A 24,421-nucleotide genomic window follows, 5' to 3' on the forward strand; every position below is an offset into this window, starting at 1 on the left:
GTTAACCGAACCGAATGGGGCGAAAAAAATCGAACCGATGGTGCAATGGGGCGGATATGGTTTTGATTTAATGAACCGGTTCGTAATGGTGCGAGTATGATATTTACGTTGTCGAACCGATTACCCGCTAAAAAAAATAAAAAAAAACACAATTAAATTGATTATGGGCTTTACACTACCTTTCTATCCAGACCAAAACAAAATCCCTCCCCTCCTCATTACATCTATTTGACTCATTCGGCCAGCCCACTTACCATTAACCCATAATAGCATTAGTATGACAGTATATAAATGCAAATCCTACTCTCTACAAACCACAAACTCACGCACGGCTCCACTGCCTCTACGGGCCAAGTCGTCGTCGCCTCCGAAAATTTGTTACATTTGTTAGCCATTCTATTACTGCTGATCATGTAAAAACAGAGTTCGATACTTTTCTAGACGTGTCAGTATGAATAGGAATCAACTTTGAATGCTGATCTATGCTAATAAGACTTGTAGAGAAGAATGAATCAAGTAATTTCGATGCACAACAATTAAGAATGAAGGAAAAGTTTAGTATTATTATATTTATAATATTGTTTGTTAAATTTGTATTTTACAATTGAAAATTAGGATAATGTTTGCATTTACATTTGGAATATTGTTTGATAATGTTTGCATTTTCGTTTGAAATATTGTGTTTTTGTTTTCATTGACCTTTTTCATAAATTGTTTTATATCAATTTGACGGATGAACTTATAAAAAATAATTTATTTTCGTGGTTATTAACCGAATCGAATCGTGCCGAACCGAACCGATTTACGTGGTTATGGTGCAGTTATGATATGATCAAAAAATTGACGATGCGGTTATGATTTTGACCGAACCGACCCATAATCGTACTGTTGCCAACCCTAGTAAAACATCTCTATATTTCATTTTTGACATTCTCATTCATATTTTCACATTTCATTGCTAAAAATGCCATTGTAATCTAATTTCTCAATTAAAAAAAATGTAAAATAATAAATACACTCTCATATTTAAATAAAACCAAAAAAAAATGAAAAAAAATTGTAATTATACTCCCAAATTTTTTAAAAAAAAACCAAAAAAAAATGAAAAAAATTGTAATTATACTCCCAAATTTTTTAAAAACTGCAAATAAGTTCAAATAAATTATTAAAATAGTAATTAGCACATTTTATTTTTATCTTTTAATATTATTGTGCAAAACTTCTATACTTATTATTTTTTTTGATGTTCAATGTTTGAAAAAAAAAATTTGTGGCCAAAATTTAACATCAATTAAAGACATGGACGTAGGCTTAGTGCCATTGAGAATTTGAGACGAGTTCGACATCTCGTTCTGCAAACAAGAAAAGTCCTAAACCTCGTCTCACGGGACATATAGTCTAGTGGTGTAAAGAATATGAGTAAGGTTATCTCACGTTTTGCTGACAGCTGTAGTGTGGGGGTTTGATTTTTAAGACATGGAATTGGATTTTTATACGCGCAGTATACAAATAACTCTTGTTCACTGACCTGTTAGGTCACATCTCATCTCATGATTTACCTTCCTCATAAAATTTTAAGGATGAGATGGTGGGCCCTCAACGTAGGGGTTGAACCTTTTTTTGAAAAGCCCTAAACCCTTCTGCAACAAAGCAGCTCGCCCCAACTCTCACTCTCTCTCTCTCTCTCTACGGTTTTAGTACCCTAACCGAACCATGGCGGAGATAAAGCTCTCGGAGATGCGGGATTTGACCCGAATCGAAAGAATAGGAGCCCATTCTCATATCCGGGGCCTGGGTTTGGATTCAGTTCTTGAGCCACGTGTCTCCTCGGAGGGCATGGTGGGCCAGACTTCCGCCCGAAAAGCCGCCGGAGTAATTGTCAAGATGGTCCAGGAGGGAAAAATAGCGGGACGGGCTGTTCTTCTTGCGGGTCAACCGAGCACCGGAAAAACCGCTATTGCAATGGGTATGGCGAAGTCCCTCGGGCAAGAAACCCCTTTTGCTATGATGGCAGGGAGTGAATTGTTCTCTCTCGAGATGTCCAAAACCGAGGCTCTAATGCAGGCGTTTAGGAAGGCCATCGGGGTTAGGATTAAGGAGGAAACAGAGGTTATTGAAGGCGAGGTGGTGGAGATACAGATTGATAGGCCGGCAGTTGCCGGGGCAGCGATTAAGACTGGGAAGTTGACATTGAAGACGACCGAGATGGAGACTGTGTATGACTTGGGGGCAAAGATGATTGAAGCATTGGGGAAGGAGAAGGTTCAGAGTGGGGATGTCATTGCTATTGATAAGGCCTCTGGGAAAATCACGAAGCTCGGAAGGTCATTCTCAAGGTCAAGAGATTACGATGCAATGGGGCCGCACACCAAGTTCGTGCAGTGCCCTGATGGGGAGCTGCAGAAGAGAAAGGAAGTTGTACATTGTGTGACACTTCACGAGATTGATGTTATCAACAGCAGGTATATTCATTTATGTTCACATCTTAAAGATTGTTTCTAGCTAGGATAAGTTACTCTGTCAAATCAGTCTACTGCAATTTTAATGCTATGTGGTTGCTACATTGTTTTACTTAGCAATTTAATTTAGCTGAATAGTTTGAATTTCTTATCCAGATGTTCCGAAGGCTAGAATGTGTATTGTTTCAAATTCTGTACAGTTGTATTGTTGTGAATTGATCTTTTCAAGATATTGTCCTCTCCAACTAAAGAGAAAAAATTATAGTTGGAAAGTGAATGAACTCAAAAATTTGCAGATGTATTTTTTCACTAATCTGACAATTAATGCATGACCACATTTGTTACTTGCTTGGATAAGTTACACTGTTTAATTAGTCTACTGCTACTAAATTTAATTAATTAATTAATTAAGTAATTTTTTTAATAGTTACTTCGTTGTTTTACAAAGCAATTTGTGCCGAACACTTTGAATTTTCTTATCCTGATGCTTTGAAAGCTTGGTTGTTTCATATTCTTATCTATTATATGCCGTATGGTATTATGTAATTCCATTGGTGTTAGCTTATTGATGCTAAAGATTTTGGTGATGTTCTTGCGGGGTGTAAGTTTATAACTTATAAGCTTCAATAGTACACTGATTGGTTAGGCTTCATGGATAACTAATGCCCTTTAAAATGCTTTCATCTGACCTTTATTCTGTGTCATTACAGAGTTCTTCCATTTCTGAACCGTTTAATTTTCCCCCTTTTGTTTTTTGTTTTCAATTTCTCGTAAATTAGTAATATTTAACTTGTGGCGTTAACCAGAATTATTTTAACTTGTTGCGATAATCAGATCTTGTTACTCATGCTTGAGATGATTAAGCTCTTATATCAAACTCTGAAGTTTTATTTTAACATATTTATGTATAGGGGACCTCATGTCTATTTCAAAACATCAGCACTGAACAATTTGTAAGATTAAAGTAGCATAATACCTGTCGGAAATTTCCAATTTAATAATTCAACTGAAGTAATGTTGTTTCCATTAGAGCTTGTTTTATTGTTGGGTTTGGATTTTCTTTAGGCATTTTAGTTACATCTATATTTACCTGCACAATGCTTTGTAATTTCCAAAATTTATGTGAATTTTGGGAGCTTATGATTACTGTTTATAGGAATTTATCTAGCAAAATAGCTAGAGAATTTTGTCTCCGCTCAGAAGGGGGTTTGACTGCATTGATCAGGAATAAATGCTCCTCTAATTTAAAGATTTTAAAATTCTCATTTTCAATCTTTGTTCATACTCTGTGTTGATCTCAAAAAATGCACTAACAAAATCTTTCCACATAGGCATCACCTACACATTGGAACACCCCATTAGGAGGCAATGATTGCCGGTGGAGAAAAAGGTTTGACGACCATTTGACTCCGACGGTCAAGTCAACTGTCGAACAAGATAGAAATGAGTGTAAGAGAGGGAGAGGGGATTTGAATAGGGTTAGAGATTTCATACCTTATGTGAATAGATTCACACACATGTATAGACAAATTGATATGGGCATAGTGGGCCAATGGATCGAATTCCAAGACCAAGACAAGATTGTTTAATTGAATAAGCCCAATCAATTAAATAATCAATGCCATGTCAGCGTATATGGATCCTCCTCAGTCTGAGCATGCCATGTAATTTATAGGTGCAACAGTGCATAAAGTTCTTGGGCAGCGCTTGATCTTTTCCAGGTTTCCATTCACGTTCTTAGTCTTTTGAGGAAAATGAAACTGGAATAAGAATAGATTTTATGCATGTAGTCCAGAGATTGGAGTGATTTAGGGAGGCGAGTGAAGAGGAATGAATTTCTTGGTACAACTTATGAAGCGTTTTTGTGCCTGTATGTAGAGCCAAAGGAGAGGAGAAGATGAAAAGGAGAGAAAAAGAGTAAACAATTATAGCATTCCTCGTTTACCACAAGTCGACCCCGTTGAGTTGAAAAAGTAGGGTTTCCTTGATACTAAAGCTGCTTCTATTGATTTAATTTGACAGGATCAAGCTGACCAGAGGGAGGGAAGAAACAGAAAAGGAGAGAAGAATGATAGAACATCGGGCATTCCTACGATATATTTTTTAATTTATGTATTTTTTTAATTATATAATAGTCAATGATCAATTTTACTATTGACCTTTCACATTCTAAATTAACATTTTATTAGGTTGAGAAATGACATTTTCTATACACTGGGGATAAAAAATATAAAATAAAAGGAGGATATTTTGCAATACCTGCAAAAGGATAGTTGCTTTCTCTTATTTTCCCATTGATAGCAATACATTATTTTTCTTGACATTGTTAAGAGATTTATCCATCTGGAATGACATAATTTATCAGGAAACTTATCTGATATGACAACCAAAAAACTTGCAACCTTTTGTGCATGCTTTGCCAACATTATTACACTAGTGATTTAACTTTGGACACCTCAGTCATCAAATTTTTTAAGGTTTTCTTCCCTTGTATTTCAAAACAATTAGCATCCAGTTGCACAAATAAGTATGGAATCCATCCATACTTTGGTACCTGTCACAGGAAGAATTAATGATTTTTTGAGGGAGGGTCAGAGCTAGGAATTTAGTCTGCTAAGGGCATAGGAGTAGAACTGAAGTAAATGTTTTTTGAAATACATCAATAACCAAGAATGTTAAATAGTCTTTTACTGGTCTTCATACTTTATAAGTATTGCCTATGACCTCATTATTAGTATACCAAGGATCGACTCAAATGGATGCTCTTCTAATTTGATCTCCGACGTTAATGTTATAATCCATAATCAAATTCTTGGTCCAACATGTGTAAGAAGTTTTGCTCATCATTTCCATATTACATAATTGTTTTTACTCCATAGGAAATAGAAATATTCTTTTAAAATATATTTCCATAATTTTTGCACATAGAACCCAACAAAAGAAAAATTAAGAAAATATTTAAATAAAATTAAAAAATTGAAGGCTACATAAAGGATGCAACAAAAATTATTGAAATACTTAAGCAATACATTTTAATCCAAATTTAAATCAAAACTAGTTAAGACCAATTATTAATAAAAAATGGACTGCGCATAGTATAATAAAAATAGCAAACAAAATATTTAGGGGGTAAAGAAGTAAATATATAAATTTAGGAGAAAGTTTTTAAAATCAAAGTCCACTGGGGTCAGCTGATCCGCTTCCCCCAGTGTAAATACGCCAGTGGTTGGAGGATACTGAGGCATATTTATTTCTTCCAATTCTTATATCTGGTTTTGTTTTCACTTATCATTTCATTTTTCATTTATCTGGTGCGTAAAATGCAATCCTTCTTGATGGAAGATACAATGGATTAAGCAACATGTCCAGAATAATCTGTGCTATGTTGTGGAAATATACGAGTTATATACACTCATAAATTAAATCCATGAATCGCGTCACTCCAGTTCTGTCAATTTTTTTTGGAATAACAAATAGAAACACAATTTTTTTTTTGCATTATGCGTCCTCCTTTAGCTTTCAATTACACCATTAAATTGTCCTACATAGCCACGAATGTACATAACCAGTTCTTATGCAGTGGCCAACTGATAGTTTACTAAAATATGCTGACCGAATTTTCAAAAGTTGCATGCAGTTAAGATCTTCAAAGTCCCATATTATTTTTACCATTGTTGGCATGCAACAAAATTATCTAGCTGACAGAAATAAGTTCCCTGCTAAATTTCATTATTACATTTGATGAAATATTGAAGAGAAATATGATAATTTTATATAGGTGTTTGAAAAGGAGCAAAGTCACCAACCCTAATTTTGAGTGTACATACATAATGAGCTTTTTTTTTTTTTTTTTTTTTTTTTTTTTTTTTGGGAAAAAAAAAAAAAAAAAAAAAATATTTGTTTGACCTGCCGATGTGGGTAGGTGGGTAACATAATTTTTGCCCACCGTTCATTTCAGAATAACTGTTGGATATATATATATATATATATATATTTTTTTTTTACTATGCTTATGATTGGGCTGTTTTTTATTGTTTTGTATAGCGGGAACTTCTTTTGTTTGGTGAAATTCTTACTGAAAATCAATATGCTTTTGATGGTCAGCTCTTTTGTTTGGGCAGTTTTACCTAAGTTATGCTGTTAGTATCTTTATCTCTTTAACATTTATACACCAGTTTTTGTCATTATTGGACATTCTAATACCCGAAACTTAAAGTTTAGTAGCATTAGAGTACATGAAAAATTTCTTGGGTTTAGAGATTCATCAAATAATTGTTTGAATGTTATGATGTATTCTTGAGTACTGCGCTGCATAAGAAATTTATTTATTAATTCTCCTGTCTGAATTTCAGAACACAAGGATTTCTTGCACTATTTACTGGTGATACTGGTGAAATTCGTGCAGAAGTTAGGGAGCAAATTGATACAAAGGTTGCTGAGTGGAGGGAAGAAGGGAAAGCAGAAATTGTCCCAGGCGTCCTTTTCATCGATGAAGTTCACATGCTTGACATAGAGTGCTTTTCCTTTCTGAACCGTGCACTGGAAAATGATATGGCACCTATATTGGTTGTCGCCACCAACAGAGGAATTACTACAATTCCAGGCACAAACTACAAATCCCCACATGGTATTCCAATTGATTTCCTTGATCGTTTGCTTATCATCTCCACACAACCTTATACGGAAGAAGAAATTCGCAAAATTTTAGACATAAGAAGCCAAGAGGAAGACGTAGAAATGTCTGAAGATGCTAAAGTATTGTTGACAAAAATTGGGACAGACACATCATTGCGATATGCTATAAACCTCATAACATCTGCTGCATTGGCTTGTCAAAAACGGAAAGGAAAGATTGTGGAAATGGAAGATATCAGCCGAGTATACCAACTGTTTTATGACGTGAAGAGGTCAACGCAATACTTGATGGAATATCAAAGCCAATATATGTTCAGTGAGGCATCAGTGGGTGAGGGAGATGAAGAAGAAGCCAATGCCATGGTTTCTTAAAGATTCACCTGGACACTAACTGGAGTATAATTATTACGGTGATCTTGTTCCTATCCATTCTACTTTACAGCTGGTAGCTGCATTTCCCTTAAGTGATCACTTTTGGGATGCAATTTTTCTCATAACTTTTTGTCATTGAATCCATGATGAGTAATTTACGCGATTTAATCTTATTTTGGCAAGTTTAAAGCTTAGCTCGTGGACTTACAAGCACTCGAGTAGTCATTGTCTTAGTACTTAGTGTTGATCTATGATTGACTTCTCGTTTTGATTATCACAAACAAATTGAGTTTATTCTAACAGAGTGCATTCGAGTGTTGATGGGGAATATTGCAAATCAAATTTGAAGAAGGTAGAGTTTGAAACAAAGTGACGATCGACATGAAAGTAAAATCGACATTGCGAAGATTGTTATTGAAATGAAAGCATAAGTTTAGCATGTACGTCAAGACGAAGAGTCATAGAGAGTGTTTGGGAGACATTTTTATGTAAAAATGTATTTTTGAATGGTAAATTGATGGGAAATGTGTGGTTGAAAAATAAGGAAAAGTTTTTTATTTACGTGTAATATTATTTTAATAAATAATGTATGGTTGAAAAGAAGAGAGAAAAAAATACATTTTGAAAAAAATGGGTACCAAACGGGACCTTATTCAAGTTTTTTAATCTCATATGTAAAGGTAAGAAAAATTATTTTATCAAAATACCAACACAAGATATTTTTCAAGATTATCTTTTTCAATGCTTATCTTGAAAAATTAAGTGACACTTATCTTGAAAAAATTAAGTTAAAAACGTTCTTCAAATTATTATCGTTGTCAAAATCATTGAAGAAATTTTTTCACACGAAATTGCTATAGCGGACGTCTGGTAGAATCAACTGTAAAAATCTTTAACCGTTCTAAAATACAACAGCTAGTGAACCGTCCTATATGACACGTCTGGTAGGACAGATTTTTTGACGATTCGCATTCATTGATATACTTTTCTTGTGCATTTAAGTGAGGCATTTATTAATCTTTGTACCTATTTCTCAATATTTGAAAGATCAAATTATTTGATTCTTGAAAAACTTTTTGTGTAATCAAAACTTGCAAATATTGTCTATCTCAATCAAAGATTTTCAACCAACACTTGAGCTAAACTCTTTGCTATTTATTGAAGTGTTAAGCCTACTTCTCTCTTAATAATTAATTGAATTCATATCATTTAGTAAGAAAGAAGCTTTTCACTTGTGATATTTCTTTTTCTTGTTTTTTATTGAGGGTCGTGTTGAGATCCTGGAAAGCTCAACGTTGTAAAAGGATCAGTACTCCTTAGTTGTAAGTTACCATAAGCGTTGTAAATGTTGTATTGCACCATAAGTCAATCAATAGTAGTGGAAAAGATTTTGCTCGTGACATAGAGTTTGGTAATGGGGGACGTAGATAGTTGATTGGATCGAACCTCCATAATATATCGTTTGTACCTTCTTTTCCTTTCCTCTTGTTATATTCGTATTATCTTGTTTGCTTATTATCTTATTTGGTTATATTTGCATTTATTTTCAAAAAAAGTTTTAGATAACCAATTCATCCCCATCTTGATTAGTCGTTCTTAGACTTTCACTTAGTTTTATAGATATGTTCTCCTATCCCACAATAGGAATTCTTATCTTTTCCACTTTGACGAGTTCTCACATTTAGAGAGAATCGTACGAAAGATTCTCTTGCCACAACAGCAAGTGGACAATCTTACTCGGCCCACTATGGGCAGGAGAACAATATCGGTTAGTTTTAATGGTGGGTTTGTACAAATTGCACAAAACAGTGGTACAAAGCAAAGCAACATTTTGGAACGTCTACGTTGTGAACAAGCTTAAAAGAGTAGAGAATTTGTTTTATAGAGTCACTGGATCTAAAAAAAATGTGTCACCATAAATTTTGATTTGTAGATGATGTTTCAGAGGATGGACTGTGACCATTTTAGTGAATTTTAATTTGGTTCGACAGTTTAAAATGTGTCTTCAATTCAGATTTTAAAATTTTATATAAATTTAGGTGTTCCAATTCAAATTTTAACAGATTTATTTTAGTGAATTTTGAGTCCATAAATATTAATATCAAGTTCTTAAGGAATTTTGGATTTCAACGTACGACGTCAAATTATAAATATAATAAAATTATATATAATAATAATAATAATAATAATAGTAATAATAATAAGATATCTATTTTTCAATTCTCATAATGTGCGAGAGATGGGAATAAGGAATTGAGTTGTTGTTCCTATTGAAATATGGATCAAAATTTTATTCTCAACAGCTAAAAAAATTATTTAGTCCTTAATGCGTTTGAAATTATATTTACCAATTAAAAATTTCTTTAATCATACAATATTTTAATGCATAATTATACATAATTCTAGACACTATAATGAAAATGATTTTACTTTCATATGGAAATTATTTTTGTTTTGTTAATATATATATATTTTTTTATTTATAGATTGAAGAAAGTAGTTCTTTTAAACTAATAAAATTTTGAATTTTCTGTCATAAACATAAGGTTGTGAATTTTATTTTCTAATTACTAAGTCTAAATTATTTTGGTGGTATATTAAGAAGTTATGTGTCATTTTATTTTAATTATAATAAAACCATTAAAACGAATCAATTAAAATCTATGAAATAAAATTATGTTAAAATCTATGTGAATTCTAGTCTAATCAATGATATCCATAAGAATCCATAAACTTAATAAATCAATTAAACTCCATGAATTTCAATGAATTATGTAAAGTTAAATTCAAATCAAAGTCGTGTAATTCCATTGATCATGCTTTCACTATTACTCTATAAAGATAATCAGCACTCTTAACTGTTAGAAGATACTTTCTTTTTTCAATTATTCAGACTTCTCAATGATTCCGCGTCACTAGGAAACTACCCCCAAAAAAGGGTCATCTCAAAGGGGGAGAAGTCACTCTACCTCTAATAATCTTGTGAACTAAACACAATCATTCTCATTACAATCTTAAACTTTTAAAAAAGTGGACTCAATGGCTTCTATGATTCTTTTGTCAAAATACAATCAATTATTTGCTCGAGTAAATAAAGTTAAAGCCATGGAGATAAAAGTCATGTCATCATGCACAATCTCATTCCTTGTGGAAATCAACAAGTGCGGACAAGTAAAGTGAACGACTTTTTCTATAAGAAAACAACGTTAATTCCGTTATGTTAGGCAAAAATTTTCAATGGGGACACATGGATTTTTTTTTTCCTTGTCTTTATTCTTTAAAATCAAAGCATGCAATCTTATCAATAAAAAAGAGTAATATAATTTAATGCAATGACATAGAAAGTGTTCAAACTTCCTTAATAAATGGATAGGCAAATGGGTCTTTATCCAAAACATAAATGCAACAATTTTATATTTATCTTTTCTAGAGGGAAATGAAGGTTAATTATATAGATTTTTGTGCTTGTTTGGTGATAGTATTATCGATCACTTTATTTTCGAGATTTCGTGGTAAAATTTATACTCCCTCCATCCCAATTATATAGGTTTATTTCATTTTTTACATGGATTAAGAAATTTTCTTTAATGTCATTGAAAACCTAATTTTTGTCAAGATGTTTCCTAGTTTAACCCTATTTAATTTTTAGTATGTAATAGTAAATTATTATTGAAATTAGTAAAAAATTTGAATGATTTAATTTGAAGAATAAGAAATGAGAATTGTTTCATGTTTCCAAGAAATGAAAAATGTACGTATTTGAATGATTTCAAGAAGTTGGCGTCTTCAGTGGGAAAAATTAAATAATAATATATTAGTAAATGAATAAAACAAGATCTTTTAAATTAGGAAACATGACAATATATTTGGAATAAAAGAAAAAGGAAACTCAATCTATTAATTGGGATATTTTATAATATTTAATTTACGTTAATATAGAAATTGGAGTAAATTATTTATGTGACAGATAGGCTAGCGCGATTATTACATTGATCAATTAATAAATATACATATTAATTTTTTGAACAGTGTGACCCATCATATAGCCCCCATGAGTTTTTAGGCCATAGGGACGGCTCATCAATAACATTATTCTTGTATTAAAGACAACTCTTCACATGTAGGTGATATACAATTATAATCTTCAAATTTCGCTACATGTATATTAAGCTTGAACGCTCTAATCAATGGCCAGATTCCATCCACATTGTAATCCAAGAATGTACAACTCGCATAATTATTACCCTATCTGTTTCAATTATATAGGTTGAGTTTCCTTTCTTTTTGTCCCAAATATACTAACATGTTTCCTAATATAAAATATTCCTTTATTCAATTTTCTTCATTTAATATGCCAACTTCTTGAAATCATCCAAATTCAAATATTTTCCACTTCTTGAAAACATGGAACAACTCTCATTTCTTCTTCACCTTAAATCATTCAAATCCTTTACTAATTTCAATAATAATTTACTACTACATACTGAAAATTAAATAAAGTAAACTAAGAAAGATATTGACAAAAATTAGCTTTTCAATGAAATTAAAGAAAACTTTTTAATCCATGTGAAAAACGAAATAAGTCTATATAATTGGAATGAAGGGAGTAATTTTAACCTTACATTTCTGAATACCTATAAGTATTATTCACCTATTAATCACTTATTTTTTCATAAGTAAAATTTTAAAAACAAAAACTAAACTCTTAGTTAAAAATCTTCTACTTAGCTTTTGATTGGTAAAAGCGAAGAGGTGAGGAAACTTATGTTATAGAATTTCAATACTCAACATGGTATCAAAATTTTAAAAATTCGTGAGTTGGAAAAAACCAAAAAACAAAAAAACAAAAGGCTTAAATGAACAATTGGATTCGTTTAATCTTCGAACTCTGTTGAATTCCAAGATTCTATTCTGAAACGATTCATAGAATATAAATACACAAACCCAATGTCTAGATTAACACACCGGTTGCCTTCTGCCGTTACTATCGTTGATCGTTCTTACACAGTAAAAAACCACTACCTACCTTAAAATTTTCAAATGCCACAGCCTTCTAATCAATCTTGTTATAATTTACTCTGAGTTTCTCAATGTAATAAATATTTACGCTCTCAAATGACCAATCAGAATCTTCCACCTGACTTAATAGTTATGATGAGTCAAACCATAAAATCAGCATCAATCTGTTTATTTATAGAGGCTGGAGCCATAACAATCAACACTTTTCAATTCCCTTCTCATCCAAAACCCTTTTCTGTCTGCTCAATGAAAAACCCTTTTCGCTTTGCTCAGTCTACTGCTACTAAATTTAATTAATTAATTAATTAATTTTTTTAATAGTTACTTCGTTGTTTTACAAAGCAATTTGTGCCGAACACTTTGAATTTTCTTATCCTGATGCTTTGAAAGCATTTTCGTATTTTCAAAAGAATCCTCTTCTAATGGCCAAGTTTCTTGCTCAGAACAAATCCACAGGTTTGGCTAAATTCAGGTCTTTATGTATTGCAGGATTAGGGGCTGTTTTAATGTTTTGTACAATTTGGTCTTTCACTAATCTTTCTTATCCTGATGCTTTGAAAGCTTGGTTGTTTCATATTCTTATCTATTATATGCCGTATGGTATTATGTAATTCCATTGGTGTTAGCTTATTGATGCTAAAGATTTTGGTGATGTTCTTGCGGGGTGTAAGTTTATAACTTATAAGCTTCAATAGTACACTGATTGGTTAGGCTTCATGGATAACTAATGCCCATTAAAATGCTTTCATCTGACCTTTATTCTGTGTCATTACAGAGTTCTTCCATTTCTGAACCATTTAATTGCCCCCTTTTGTTTTTTGTTTTCAATTTCTTGTATATTAGTAATATTTAACTTGTGGCGTTAACCAGAATTATTCTAACTTGTTGCGATAATCAGATCTTGTTACTCATGGTTGAGATGATTAAGCTCTTATATCAGACTCTGAAGTTCTATTTTAACAGATTTATGTATAGGGGACCTCATGTCTATTTCAAAACATCAGCACTGAACAATTTGTAAGATTAAAGTAGCATAATACCTGTCGGAAATTTCCAATTTAATAATTCAACTGAAGTAATGTTGTTTCCATTAGAGCTTGTTTTTGTTGGGTTTGGATTTTCTTTAGGCATTTTAGTTACGTCTATATTTACCTGCTAGGCATTTTAGTTACGTCTATATTTACCTGCACAATGCTTTGTAATTTCTAAAATTTATGTGAATTTTGGGAGCTTGTGGTTACTGTTTTTATAGGAATTTATCTAGCAAAATAGCTAGAGAATTTTGTCTCCGCTCAGAAGGGGGTTTGACTTCATTGATCAGGAATAAATGCTCCTCTAATTTAAAGATTTTAAAATTCTCATTTTCAATCTTTGTTCATACTCTGTGTTGATCTCAAAAAATGCACTAACAAAATCTTTCCACATAGGCATCACTTACACATTGGAACACCCCATTAGGAGGCAATGATTGCCGGTCGAGAAAAAGGTTTGATGACCATTTGACTCCGACGGTTAAGTCAACTGTCGAACAAGATAGAAATGAGTGTAAGAGAGCGAGAGGGGATTTGATTAGGGTTAGAGATTTCATACCTTATGTGAATAGATTCACACACATGTATAGAGAAATGGATATGGACATAGTGGGCCAATGGATCGAATTCCAAGACCAAGACAAGATTGTTTAATTGAATAAGCCCAATCAATTAAATAGTCAATGCCATGTCAGCATATATGGATCCTCCTCTGCCTGGGCATGCCACATAATTTATAGGTGTAACAATGCATAAAGTTCTTGGGCAGCGCTTGATCTTTTCCAGGGTTCCATTCACGTTCTTAGTCTTTTGAGGAAACTGAAAATGAAACCGGAATAAGAATAGATTTTAGCATGTAGTCCAGAGATTGGGGTGATTTAGGGAGGCGAGTGAAGAGGAATGAATTTCTTGGTACAACTTATGAAGAGTTTTTGTGTCTGTATGTAGAGCCAAAGGAGAGGAGAAGATGAAAAGGGGAGAAAAAGAGTAAACAATTATAGCATTCCTCGTTTACACAAGTCGACCCTGTCGAGTTGGAAAAGTAGGGTTTCCTTGACACTAAAGCTGCTTCTATTGATTTAATTTGACGGGGTCGAGCTGACCAGAGGGAGGGAAGAAACAGAAAAGGAGAGAAGAATGATGGAACATCTGGGCATTCCCATGATTTATTTTGTAATTCGTGTATTTTTTTAATTATATAATAGTCAATGATCAATTTTACTATTGACCTTTCACATTCTAAATTTACCTTTTTATTAGGTTGAGAAATGACATTTTCTATACACTGGGGATAAAAAATAAAAATAAAAGGTGGATATTTTGCAATACCTGCAAAGGATAGTTTCTCTCTTATTTTCCCATTGATAGTAATACATTATTTTTCTTGACACTGTTAAGAGATTTATCCATCTGGAATGACATAATTTATCAGGAAACTTATCTGATATGACAACCAAAAAACTTGCAACCTTTTGTGCATGATTTGCCAACATTATTACACTGGTGATTTGGACACCTCAGTCATCAAATTTTTTAAGGTTTTCTTCCCTTGCATTTCAAAACAATTAGTATCCAGTTGCACAAATAAGTATGGAATCCATCCATACTTTGGTACCTGTCACAGGAAGAATTAATGATTTTTTGAGGGAGGGTCAGACCTAGGAATTTAGTCTACTAAGGGCATAGGAGTAGAACTGAAGTAAATGTTTTTTGAAATACATCAATAACCAAGAATGTTAAATAGTCTTTTACTGGTCTTCATACTTTATAAGTATTGCCTATGACCTCATTATTAGTATACCAAAGATCGATTCATATGGATGCTCTTCTAATTTGATCTCCGATGTTAATGTTATAATCCATAATCAAATTCTTGGTCCAACATGTGTAAGAAGTTTTGCTTATCATTTCCATATTACATAATTGTTTTTACTCCATAGGAATTAGAAATATTCTTTTAAAATATATTTCCATAATTTTTGCACATAGAATCCAACAAAAGAAAAATTAAGAAAATATTTAAATAAAATTACAAATTAAAGGCTACATAAAGGATGCAACAAAAATTATTGAAATCCTTAAGCAATACATTTTAATCCAAATTTAAATCAAAACTAGTTAAGACCAATTATTAATAAAAAATGGACCACGCATACTCTAATAAAAATAGCAAACAAAATATTTAGGGGGTAAAGAAGTAAATATATAAATTTAGGAGAAAAGGTTTGTAAAATCAAAGTCCACTGGGTCAGCTGACCCGCTCCCCCCAGTGTAAATCCTCCAGTGGTTGGAGGATACTGAGGCATATTTATTTCTTCCAATTCTTATATCTGGTTTTGTTTTCATTTATCATTTCATTTTTCATTTATCTGGTGCGTAAAATGCAATCCCTCTTGATGGAAGATACAATGGATTAAGCAACATGTCCATAATAATCTGTGTTATGTTGTGGAAATATACGAGTTATATACACTCATAAATTAAATCCATGACTCGTGTGGCTCTAGTTCTGTCAATTTGTTTTTGGAATAACAAATAGAAACACAATATTTTTTTTGCATTAGCGTCCTCCTTTAGCTTTCAATTACACCATTAAATTGTCCTACATAGCCATGAATGTACATAACCAGTTCTTATGCAGTGGCCAACTAATAGTTTACTAAAATATGCTGACTGAATTTTCAAAAGTTGCATGCAGTTAAGATCTTCGAAGTCCCATATTTTTTTTACCATTGTTGGCATGCAACAAAATTATCTAGCTGACAGAAATAAGTTCCCTGCTAAATTTCATACTATGCTTATGATTGGGCTGTTTTTTATTGTTTTGTATAGCGGAAACTTCTTTTGTTTGGTGAAATTCTTACTGAAAATCAATATGCTTTTGATGGTCAGCTCTTTTGTTTGGGCAGTTTTACCTAAGTTATGCTGTTAGTATCTTTATCTCTTTAACATTTATACACCAGTTTTTGTCATTATTGGACATTCTAATACCCGAAACTTAAAGTTTAGTAGCATTAGAGTACATGAAAAATTTCTTGGGTTTAGAGATTCATCAAATAATTGTTTGAATGTTATGATGTATTCTTGAGTACTGCGCTGCATAAGAAATTTATTTATTAATTCTCCTGTCTGAATTTCAGAACACAAGGATTTCTTGCACTATTTACTGGTGATACTGGTGAAATTCGTGCAGAAGTTAGGGAGCAAATTGATACAAAGGTTGCTGAGTGGAGGGAAGAAGGGAAAGCAGAAATTGTCCCAGGCGTCCTTTTCATCGATGAAGTTCACATGCTTGACATAGAGTGCTTTTCCTTTCTGAACCGTGCACTGGAAAATGATATGGCACCTATATTGGTTGTCGCCACCAACAGAGGAATTACTACAATTCGAGGCACAAACTACAAATCCCCACATGGTATTCCAATTGATTTCCTTGATCGTTTGCTTATCATCTCCACACAACCTTATACGGAAGAAGAAATTCGCAAAATTTTAGACATAAGAAGCCAAGAGGAAGACGTAGAAATGTCTGAAGATGCTAAAGTATTGTTGACAAAAATTGGGACAGACACATCATTGCGATATGCTATAAACCTCATAACATCTGCTGCATTGGCTTGTCAAAAACGGAAAGGAAAGATTGTGGAAATGGAAGATATCAGCCGAGTATACCAACTGTTTTATGACGTGAAGAGGTCAACGCAATACTTGATGGAATATCAAAGCCAATATATGTTCAGTGAGGCATCAGTGGGTGAGGGAGATGAAGAAGAAGCCAATGCCATGGTTTCTTAAAGATTCACCTGGACACTAACTGGAGTATAATTATTACGGTGATCTTGTTCCTATCCATTCTACTTTACAGCTGGTAGCTGCATTTCCCTGAAGTGATCACTTTTGGGATGCAATTATTACGGTGATCTTGTTCCTATCCATTCTACTTTACAGCTGGTAGCTGCATTTCCCTGAAGTGATCACTTTTGGGATGCAATTTTTCTCATAACTTTTTGTCATTGAATCCATGATGAGTAATTTACGCGATTTAATCTTATTTTGGCAAGTTTAAAGCTTAGCTCGTGGACTTACAAGCACTCGAGTAGTCATTGTCTTAGTACTTAGTGTTGATCTATGATTGACTTCTCGTTTTGATTATCACAAACAAATTGAGTTTATTCTAACAGAGTGCATTCGAGTGTTGATGGGGAATATTGCAAATCAAATTTGAAGAAGGCAGAGTTTGAAACAAAGTGACGATTGACATGAAAGTAAAATCGACATTGCGAAGATTGTTATTGAAATGAAGATTGTTATTGAAATGAAAGCATAAGTTTAGCATGTACGTCAAGACGAAGAGTCTTAGAGAGTGTTTGGGAGACATTTTTATGTAAAAATGTATTTTTGAATAGTAAATTGATGGGAAATGTGTGGTTGAAAAATAAGGAAAAGTTTTTGATTTACGTGTAATATTATTTTAATAAATAATGTATGGTTGAAAAGAAGAGAAAAAAATACATTTTGAAAAAAAATGGGTACCAAACGGGACCTTACTCAAGTTTTTTAATCTCATATGTAAAGGTAAGAAAAATTATTTTATCAAAATACCAACACAAGATTTTTTCAAGATTATCTTTTTCAATGCTTATCTTGAAAAATTAAGTGACACTTATCTTGAAAAAATTAAGTTAAAAACGTTCTTCAAATTATTATCTTCGTCAAAATCATTGAAGAAATTTTTTCACACGAAATTGCTATAGCGGACGTCTGGTAGAATCAACTGTAAAAATCTTTAACCGTTCTAAAATACAACGACTAGTGAACCGTCCTATATGACACGTCTGGTAGGACAGATTTTTTGACGATTTGCATTCATTGATATACTTTTCTTGTGCATTTAAGTGAGGCATTTATTAATCTTTGTACCTATTTCTCAATATTTGAAAGATCAAATTATTTGATTCTTGAAAAACTTTTTGTGTAATCAAAACTTGCAAATATTGTCTATCTCAATCAAAGATTTTCAACCAACACTTGAGCTAAACTCTTTGCTATTTATTGAAGTGTTAAGCCTACTTCTCTCTTAATAATTAATTGAATTCATATCATTTAGTAAGAAAGAAGCTTTTCACTTGTGATATTTCTTTTTCTTGTTTTTTATTGAGGGTCGTGTTGAGATCCTGGAAAGCTCAACGTTGTAAAAGGATCAGTACTCCTTAGTTGTAAGTTACCAGAAGCGTTGTAAATGTTGTATTGCACCATAAGTCAATCAACAGTAGTGGAAAAGGTCTTGCTCGTGATATAGAGTTTGGTAACGGGGGACGTAGATAGTTGATTGGATCGAACCTTCATAATATATCGTTTGCACATTCTTTTCCTTTCCTCTTGTTATATTCGTATTATCTTGTTTGCTTATATCTTATTTGGTTATATTTGCATTTATTTTCAAAAAAAGTTTTAGATAACCAATTCATCCCCATCTTGATTAGTCGTTCTTGGACTTTCATTTAGTTTTATAGATATGTTCTCCTATCCCACAATAGGAATTCTTATCTTTTCCACTTTGACGAGTTCTCACATTTAGAGAGAATCGTACGAAAGATTCTCTTGCCACAACAGCAAGTGGACAATCTTACTCGGCCCACTATGGGCAGGAGAACAATATCGGTTAGTTTTAATGGTGGGTTTGTACAAATTGCTCAAAACAGTGGTACAAAGCAAAGCAACATTTTGGAACGTCTACGTTGTGAACAAGCTTAAAAGAGTAGAGAATTTGTTTTATAAAGTCACTGGATCTAAAAAAAATGTGTCACCATAAATTTTGATTTGTAGATGATGTTTCAGAGGATGGACTGTGACCATTTTAGTGAATTTTAATTTGGTTCGACAGTTTAAAATGTGTCTTCAATTCAGATTTTAAAATTAATATAAATTTAGGTGTTCCAATTCAAATTTTAACAGATTTATTTTAGTGAATTTTGAGTCCATAAATATTAATATCAAGTTCTTAAGGAATTTTGGATTTCAACGTACGACGTCAAATTATAAATATAATAAAATTATATATAATAATAATAATAATAATAATAGTAATAATAATAAGATATCTATTTTTCAATTCTCATAATGTGCGAGAGATGGGAATAAGGAATTGAGTTGTTGTTCCTATTGAAATATGGATCAAAATTTTATTCTCAACAGCTAAAAAAATTATTTAGTCCTTAATGCGTTTGAAATTATATTTACCAATTAAAAATTTCTTTAATCATACAATATTTTAATGCATAATTATACATAATTCTAGACACTATAATGAAAATGATTTTACTTTCATATGGAAATTATTTTTGTTTTGTTAATATATATATATTTTTTTATTTATAGATTGAAGAAAGTAGTTCTTTTAAACTAATAAAATTTTGAATTTTCTGTCATAAACATAAGGTTGTGAATTTTATTTTCTAATTACTAAGTCTAAATTATTTTGGTGGTATATTAAGAAGTTATGTGTCATTTTATTTTAATTATAATAAAACCATTAAAACGAATCAATTAAAATCTATGAAATAAAATTATGTTAAAATCTATGTGAATTCTATTCTAATCAATGATATCCATAAGAATCCATAAACTTAATAAATCAATTAAACTCCATGAATTTCAATGAATTATGTAAAGTTAAATTCAAATCAAAGTCGTGTAATTCCATTGATCATGCTTTCACTGTTACTCTATAAAGATAATCAGCACTCTTAACTGTTAGAAGATACTTTCTTTTTTCAATTATTCAGACTTCTTAATGATTCCGCGTCACTAGGAAACTACCCCCAAAAAAGGGTCATCTCTCAAAGGGGGAGAAGTCACTCTATCTCTAATAATCTTGTGAACTAAACACAATCATTCTCATTACAATCTTAAACTTTTAAAAAAGTGGACTCAATGGCTTCTATGATTCTTTTGTCAAAATACAATCAATTATTTGCTTGAGTAAATAAAGTTAAAGCCATGAAGATAAAAGTCATGTCATCATGCACAATCTCATTCCTTGTGGAAATCAACAAGTGCGGACAAGTAAAGTGAATGACTTTTTCTACAAGAAAACAACGTTAATTCCGTTATGTTAGGCAAAATTTTTCTATGGGGACACGTGGATTTTTTTTTTCCTTGTCTTTATTCTTTAAAATCAAAGCATGCAATCTTATCAATAAAAAAGAGTAATATAATTTAATGCAATGACATAGAAAGTGTTCAAACTTCCTTAATAAATGGATAGGCAAATGGGTCTTTATCCAAAACATAAATGCAACAATTTTATATTTATCTTTTCTAGAGGGAAATGAAGGTTAATTATATAGATTTTTGTGCTTGTTTGGTGATAGTATTATCGATCACTTTAAGTTTGAGATTCCGTGGATCTATACTCCCTCCGTCTCAATTATATAGGCTTGTTTCGTTTTTTACATGGATTAATAAATCTTCTTTAATGTCATTGAAAAATTAATTTTGTCAATATCTTTCCTATTTTACCCCTATTTAATTTTCAATATGTAGTATTAAATTATTATTGAAATTAGTAAAAAATTTGAATGATTTAATTTGAAGAATAAGAAATGAGAGTTGTTTCATGTTTCCAAGAAGTGGGAAATGTACATATTTGAATAATTTCAAGAAGTTGGCATCTTAAGCGGGGGAAATTAAATAATAATATATTAATAAATGTATAAAACAAGATCTTTTAAATTAGGAAACATGACTATATATTTGAAATAAGAGAAAAAGGAAACTCAATCTATTAATCGGGATATTTTATAATATTTAATTTACGTTAATATAGAAATTGGAGTAAATTATTTATGTGACAGATAGGCTAGCGCGATTATTACATTGATCAATTAATAAATATACATATTAATTTTTTGAACAGTGTGACCCATCATATAGCCCCCATGAGTTTTTAGGCCATAGGGACGGCTCATAAATAACATTATTCTTGTATTAAAGACAACTCTTCACATGTAGGTGTTATACAAATATAATCTTCCAATTTCGCTACATGTATATTAAGTTTGAACGTTCTAATCAATGGCCAGATTTCATCCACATTGTAATCCAAGAATGTCCAACTAACGTAATTATTACTCCTTCAGTCCCAATTATATAGACTGAGTTTCCTTTCTTCTTGTCCTAAGTATACAGACTTGTTTCTTAATTTAGAATATTCCTTTATTCAATTTTTTCTATTTAATATGTCAATTTCTTGAAATTATCCAAATACACACATTTTCCACTTCTTGAAAACATGGAACAACTTTCATTTTTTCTTCTTCAACTTAAATAATTTAAATTCTCTACTAATTCCAACAATAATTTATTATTACATACTGAAAATTAAATAAGGATAAACTAAGAAAGATATTAGCAAAAATTAATTTTTCAATGTCATTAAAGAAGATTTTTTAATCTATGTGAAAAACGAAACAAATCTATATAATTGGGATGACGTGAGTAATTTTAACCTTACATTTCTGAAGATCTATAAGTATTATTCACCTATCAATCACTAATTTTTTGATAAGTTTTAAAAACAAAAACTAAACTCGAAGTTATAAATCTTCAACTTAGCTTTTGATTGGTAAAAGCGAAGAGGTGAGGAAACTTATGCTATAGAATTTCAATACTCAACATGGTATCAAAATTTTAAAAATTCGTGAGTTTTAAAAATAAAAAAAAATAAAAAAATAAAAGGGGGGGGGGGGGGGGGCTCAAAAAAAAAATTGAACAAAAAAACAAAAGGCTTAAATGAACAATTGGATTCGTTTAATCTTCGAACTCTGCTGAATTCCAAGATTCTATTCTGAAACGATTCAGAATATAAATACACAAACCCAATGTCTAGATTAACACACCGCTTTTCTTCTGCCGTTACTATCGTTGATCGTTTTTACACAGACAGTAAAAAACCACTACCTACCTTAAAATTTTCAAATGCCACAGCCTTCTAATCAACCTTCTTATAATTTACTCAGAGTTTCTCAATGTAATAAATATTTACGCACTCAAATGACCAATCAGAATCTTCCACCTGACTTAATAGTTATGATGAGTCAAACCATAAAATCAGCATCAATCTGTTTATTTATAGAGGCTGGAGCCATAACAATCAACACTTTTCAATTCCCTTCTCATCCAAAACCCTTTTCTGTCTGCTCAATGAAAAACCCTTTTCGCTTTGCTTAACAATTTTCGTATTTACAAAAGAATTCTCTTCTAATGGCCAAGTTTCTTGTTCAGAACAAATCCTCAGGTTTGGCTAAATTCAGGTCTTTATGTATTGCAGGATTAGGGGCTGTTTTAATGTTTTGTACAATTTGGTCTTTCACTAATCCTTGGCCTAGTTTTGCAACTTTGTTGTCCAAACCTAGTACAAAACAATGCCTACCTGGTGTTCAGCCCTTCAACATGAGCCAAGAACCTATGGATACAACATTTTATGATGACCCTGAGAGTAGTTACACCATAGACAAGCCCATGACCAACTGGGATGAGAAGAGAAGAGAGTGGCTAAATCACCATTCCTCGTTTGCTTTAGGGGTCGAGAATCGTGTACTCGTCCTCACTGGATCGCAGCCGTCCCCGTGCAAAAATCCCATTGGTGATCACTTGCTACTGAGGTGTTTCAAGAACAAGGTTGATTATTGTAGGGTTCATGGCTATGACATTTTCTACAACAATGTGTTGTTGAACCAAAAAATGGGCTCTTTTTGGGCCAAAATACCGTTGGTACGGGCCGCGATGTTGGCCCATCCCGAGGCCGAGTGGATATTTTGGGTCGATTCGGATGCCGTTTTTACAGACATGGAATTCAAAATTCCATTGGAGAGGTACAAGGACCATAATCTTGTTGTCCATGGTTGGCCCAATTTGATTTATGAGAAGAAAAGTTGGGTTGGTGTGAATGCAGGAATTTTTCTGTTAAGAAACTGCCAATGGTCCATGGACTTTCTGAATGTTTGGGCCGGAATGGGCCCACAAAGCCCAGATTATCCTAAGTGGGGCCAGATCTTGAGATCAACTCTCAAGGACAAAATGTTCAAAGAATCTGATGATCAATCAGCTCTTGTTTATTTAATATTGAAAGAGAAAAAGAAATGGGGTGATATGATTTACATAGAAAATGAGTACTCTTTGCATGGTTATTGGCTAGGAGTAGTAGGAAAATTGAATAACATTACTCAAAAGTACTTAAAAATAGAAAAAATGGTTCGTAAATTGCGACGTCGACATGCAGAAGTGGTGAGTGAGAGATACGGAGCAATGCGGAAGCCATTCGTCGAGGATGGCAGCGAAAGAAAGGGTGGTTGGAGGCGGCCATTCATCACGCACTTCACGGGGTGTCAGCCGTGTAGCGGGGCCCATAACCCGACTTATGTGGGGAATTCGTGCTGGATAGAAATGGAAAGAGCCTTGAATTTTGCTGATAATCAGGTGTTACGTAATTTTGGATTTATGCATCCGGATATAGGGAATGGCTCTTATGTCATACCTTTGCCTCTAAATTTTCCAGGAGATGAATTTGATGAGTTTATGTAATAATATGTTTTTAGTTTTGAAAAGGGTCTGAAAATAATGTCAAATTCAGCTGATTTCTCAAGCTAAAGAACGGTCCATAAAGTTGGCATTTTTACTTTATTTACTCATCCATTTTTAAGATCCTCGAGCCCTCCTGAATGTTCACACTTTAAATAGAAACGATTCTCAACAAACATAAAATCAAGTGGTTGAATAAGAAGAATTTTCAATGTTTCTCATCAAATCTATGAATAGCTGTATCTATATGTTACCATCTACAAGTATACGAACTCTTACAAGTAGACGTGTAGAATCGAGACAAGCGTCGATTAGATCGTTAAA

General features: G+C 32.4%; 2 protein-coding genes across 3 annotated transcripts; both read left to right on the forward strand.

Annotated features, from left to right (window-relative positions):
• The first annotated feature begins 1,654 nt into the window (after nt 1-1,654).
• Nucleotides 1,655-17,688, forward strand: LOC111409491 (ruvB-like 2). Of its 2 annotated transcripts, XR_002705498.1 has the most exons (3): nt 1,655-2,462; nt 6,812-7,539; nt 17,468-17,688. XR_002705498.1 is itself a non-coding variant. In XM_023039539.1 (2 exons), the coding sequence occupies exons 1-2, from the start codon at nt 1,714-1,716 to the stop codon at nt 7,464-7,466; spliced, it is 1,404 nt and encodes a 467-aa protein (XP_022895307.1). In that variant the 5' UTR covers nt 1,655-1,713; the 3' UTR covers nt 7,467-7,766. The 2 variants fall into 2 exon arrangements, 1 of the variants encoding a protein (XP_022895307.1); XM_023039539.1 differs by lacking the exon at nt 17,468-17,688 and having other exon boundaries at nt 6,812-7,766.
• On the forward strand, nt 12,871-24,218 carry LOC111409501 (glycosyltransferase 6-like). The gene is made up of 2 exons (XM_023039550.1): nt 12,871-13,008; nt 22,882-24,218. The coding sequence occupies exons 1-2, from the start codon at nt 12,908-12,910 to the stop codon at nt 24,098-24,100; spliced, it is 1,320 nt and encodes a 439-aa protein (XP_022895318.1). The 5' UTR covers nt 12,871-12,907; the 3' UTR covers nt 24,101-24,218.
• Nucleotides 24,219-24,421: the final 203 nt, after the last annotated feature.

The sequence above is a fragment of the Olea europaea genome, chromosome 2, assembly GCF_002742605.1.
Source record: "Olea europaea var. sylvestris chromosome 2, O_europaea_v1, whole genome shotgun sequence".
Lineage (NCBI taxonomy): Eukaryota > Viridiplantae > Streptophyta > Magnoliopsida > Lamiales > Oleaceae > Olea > Olea europaea.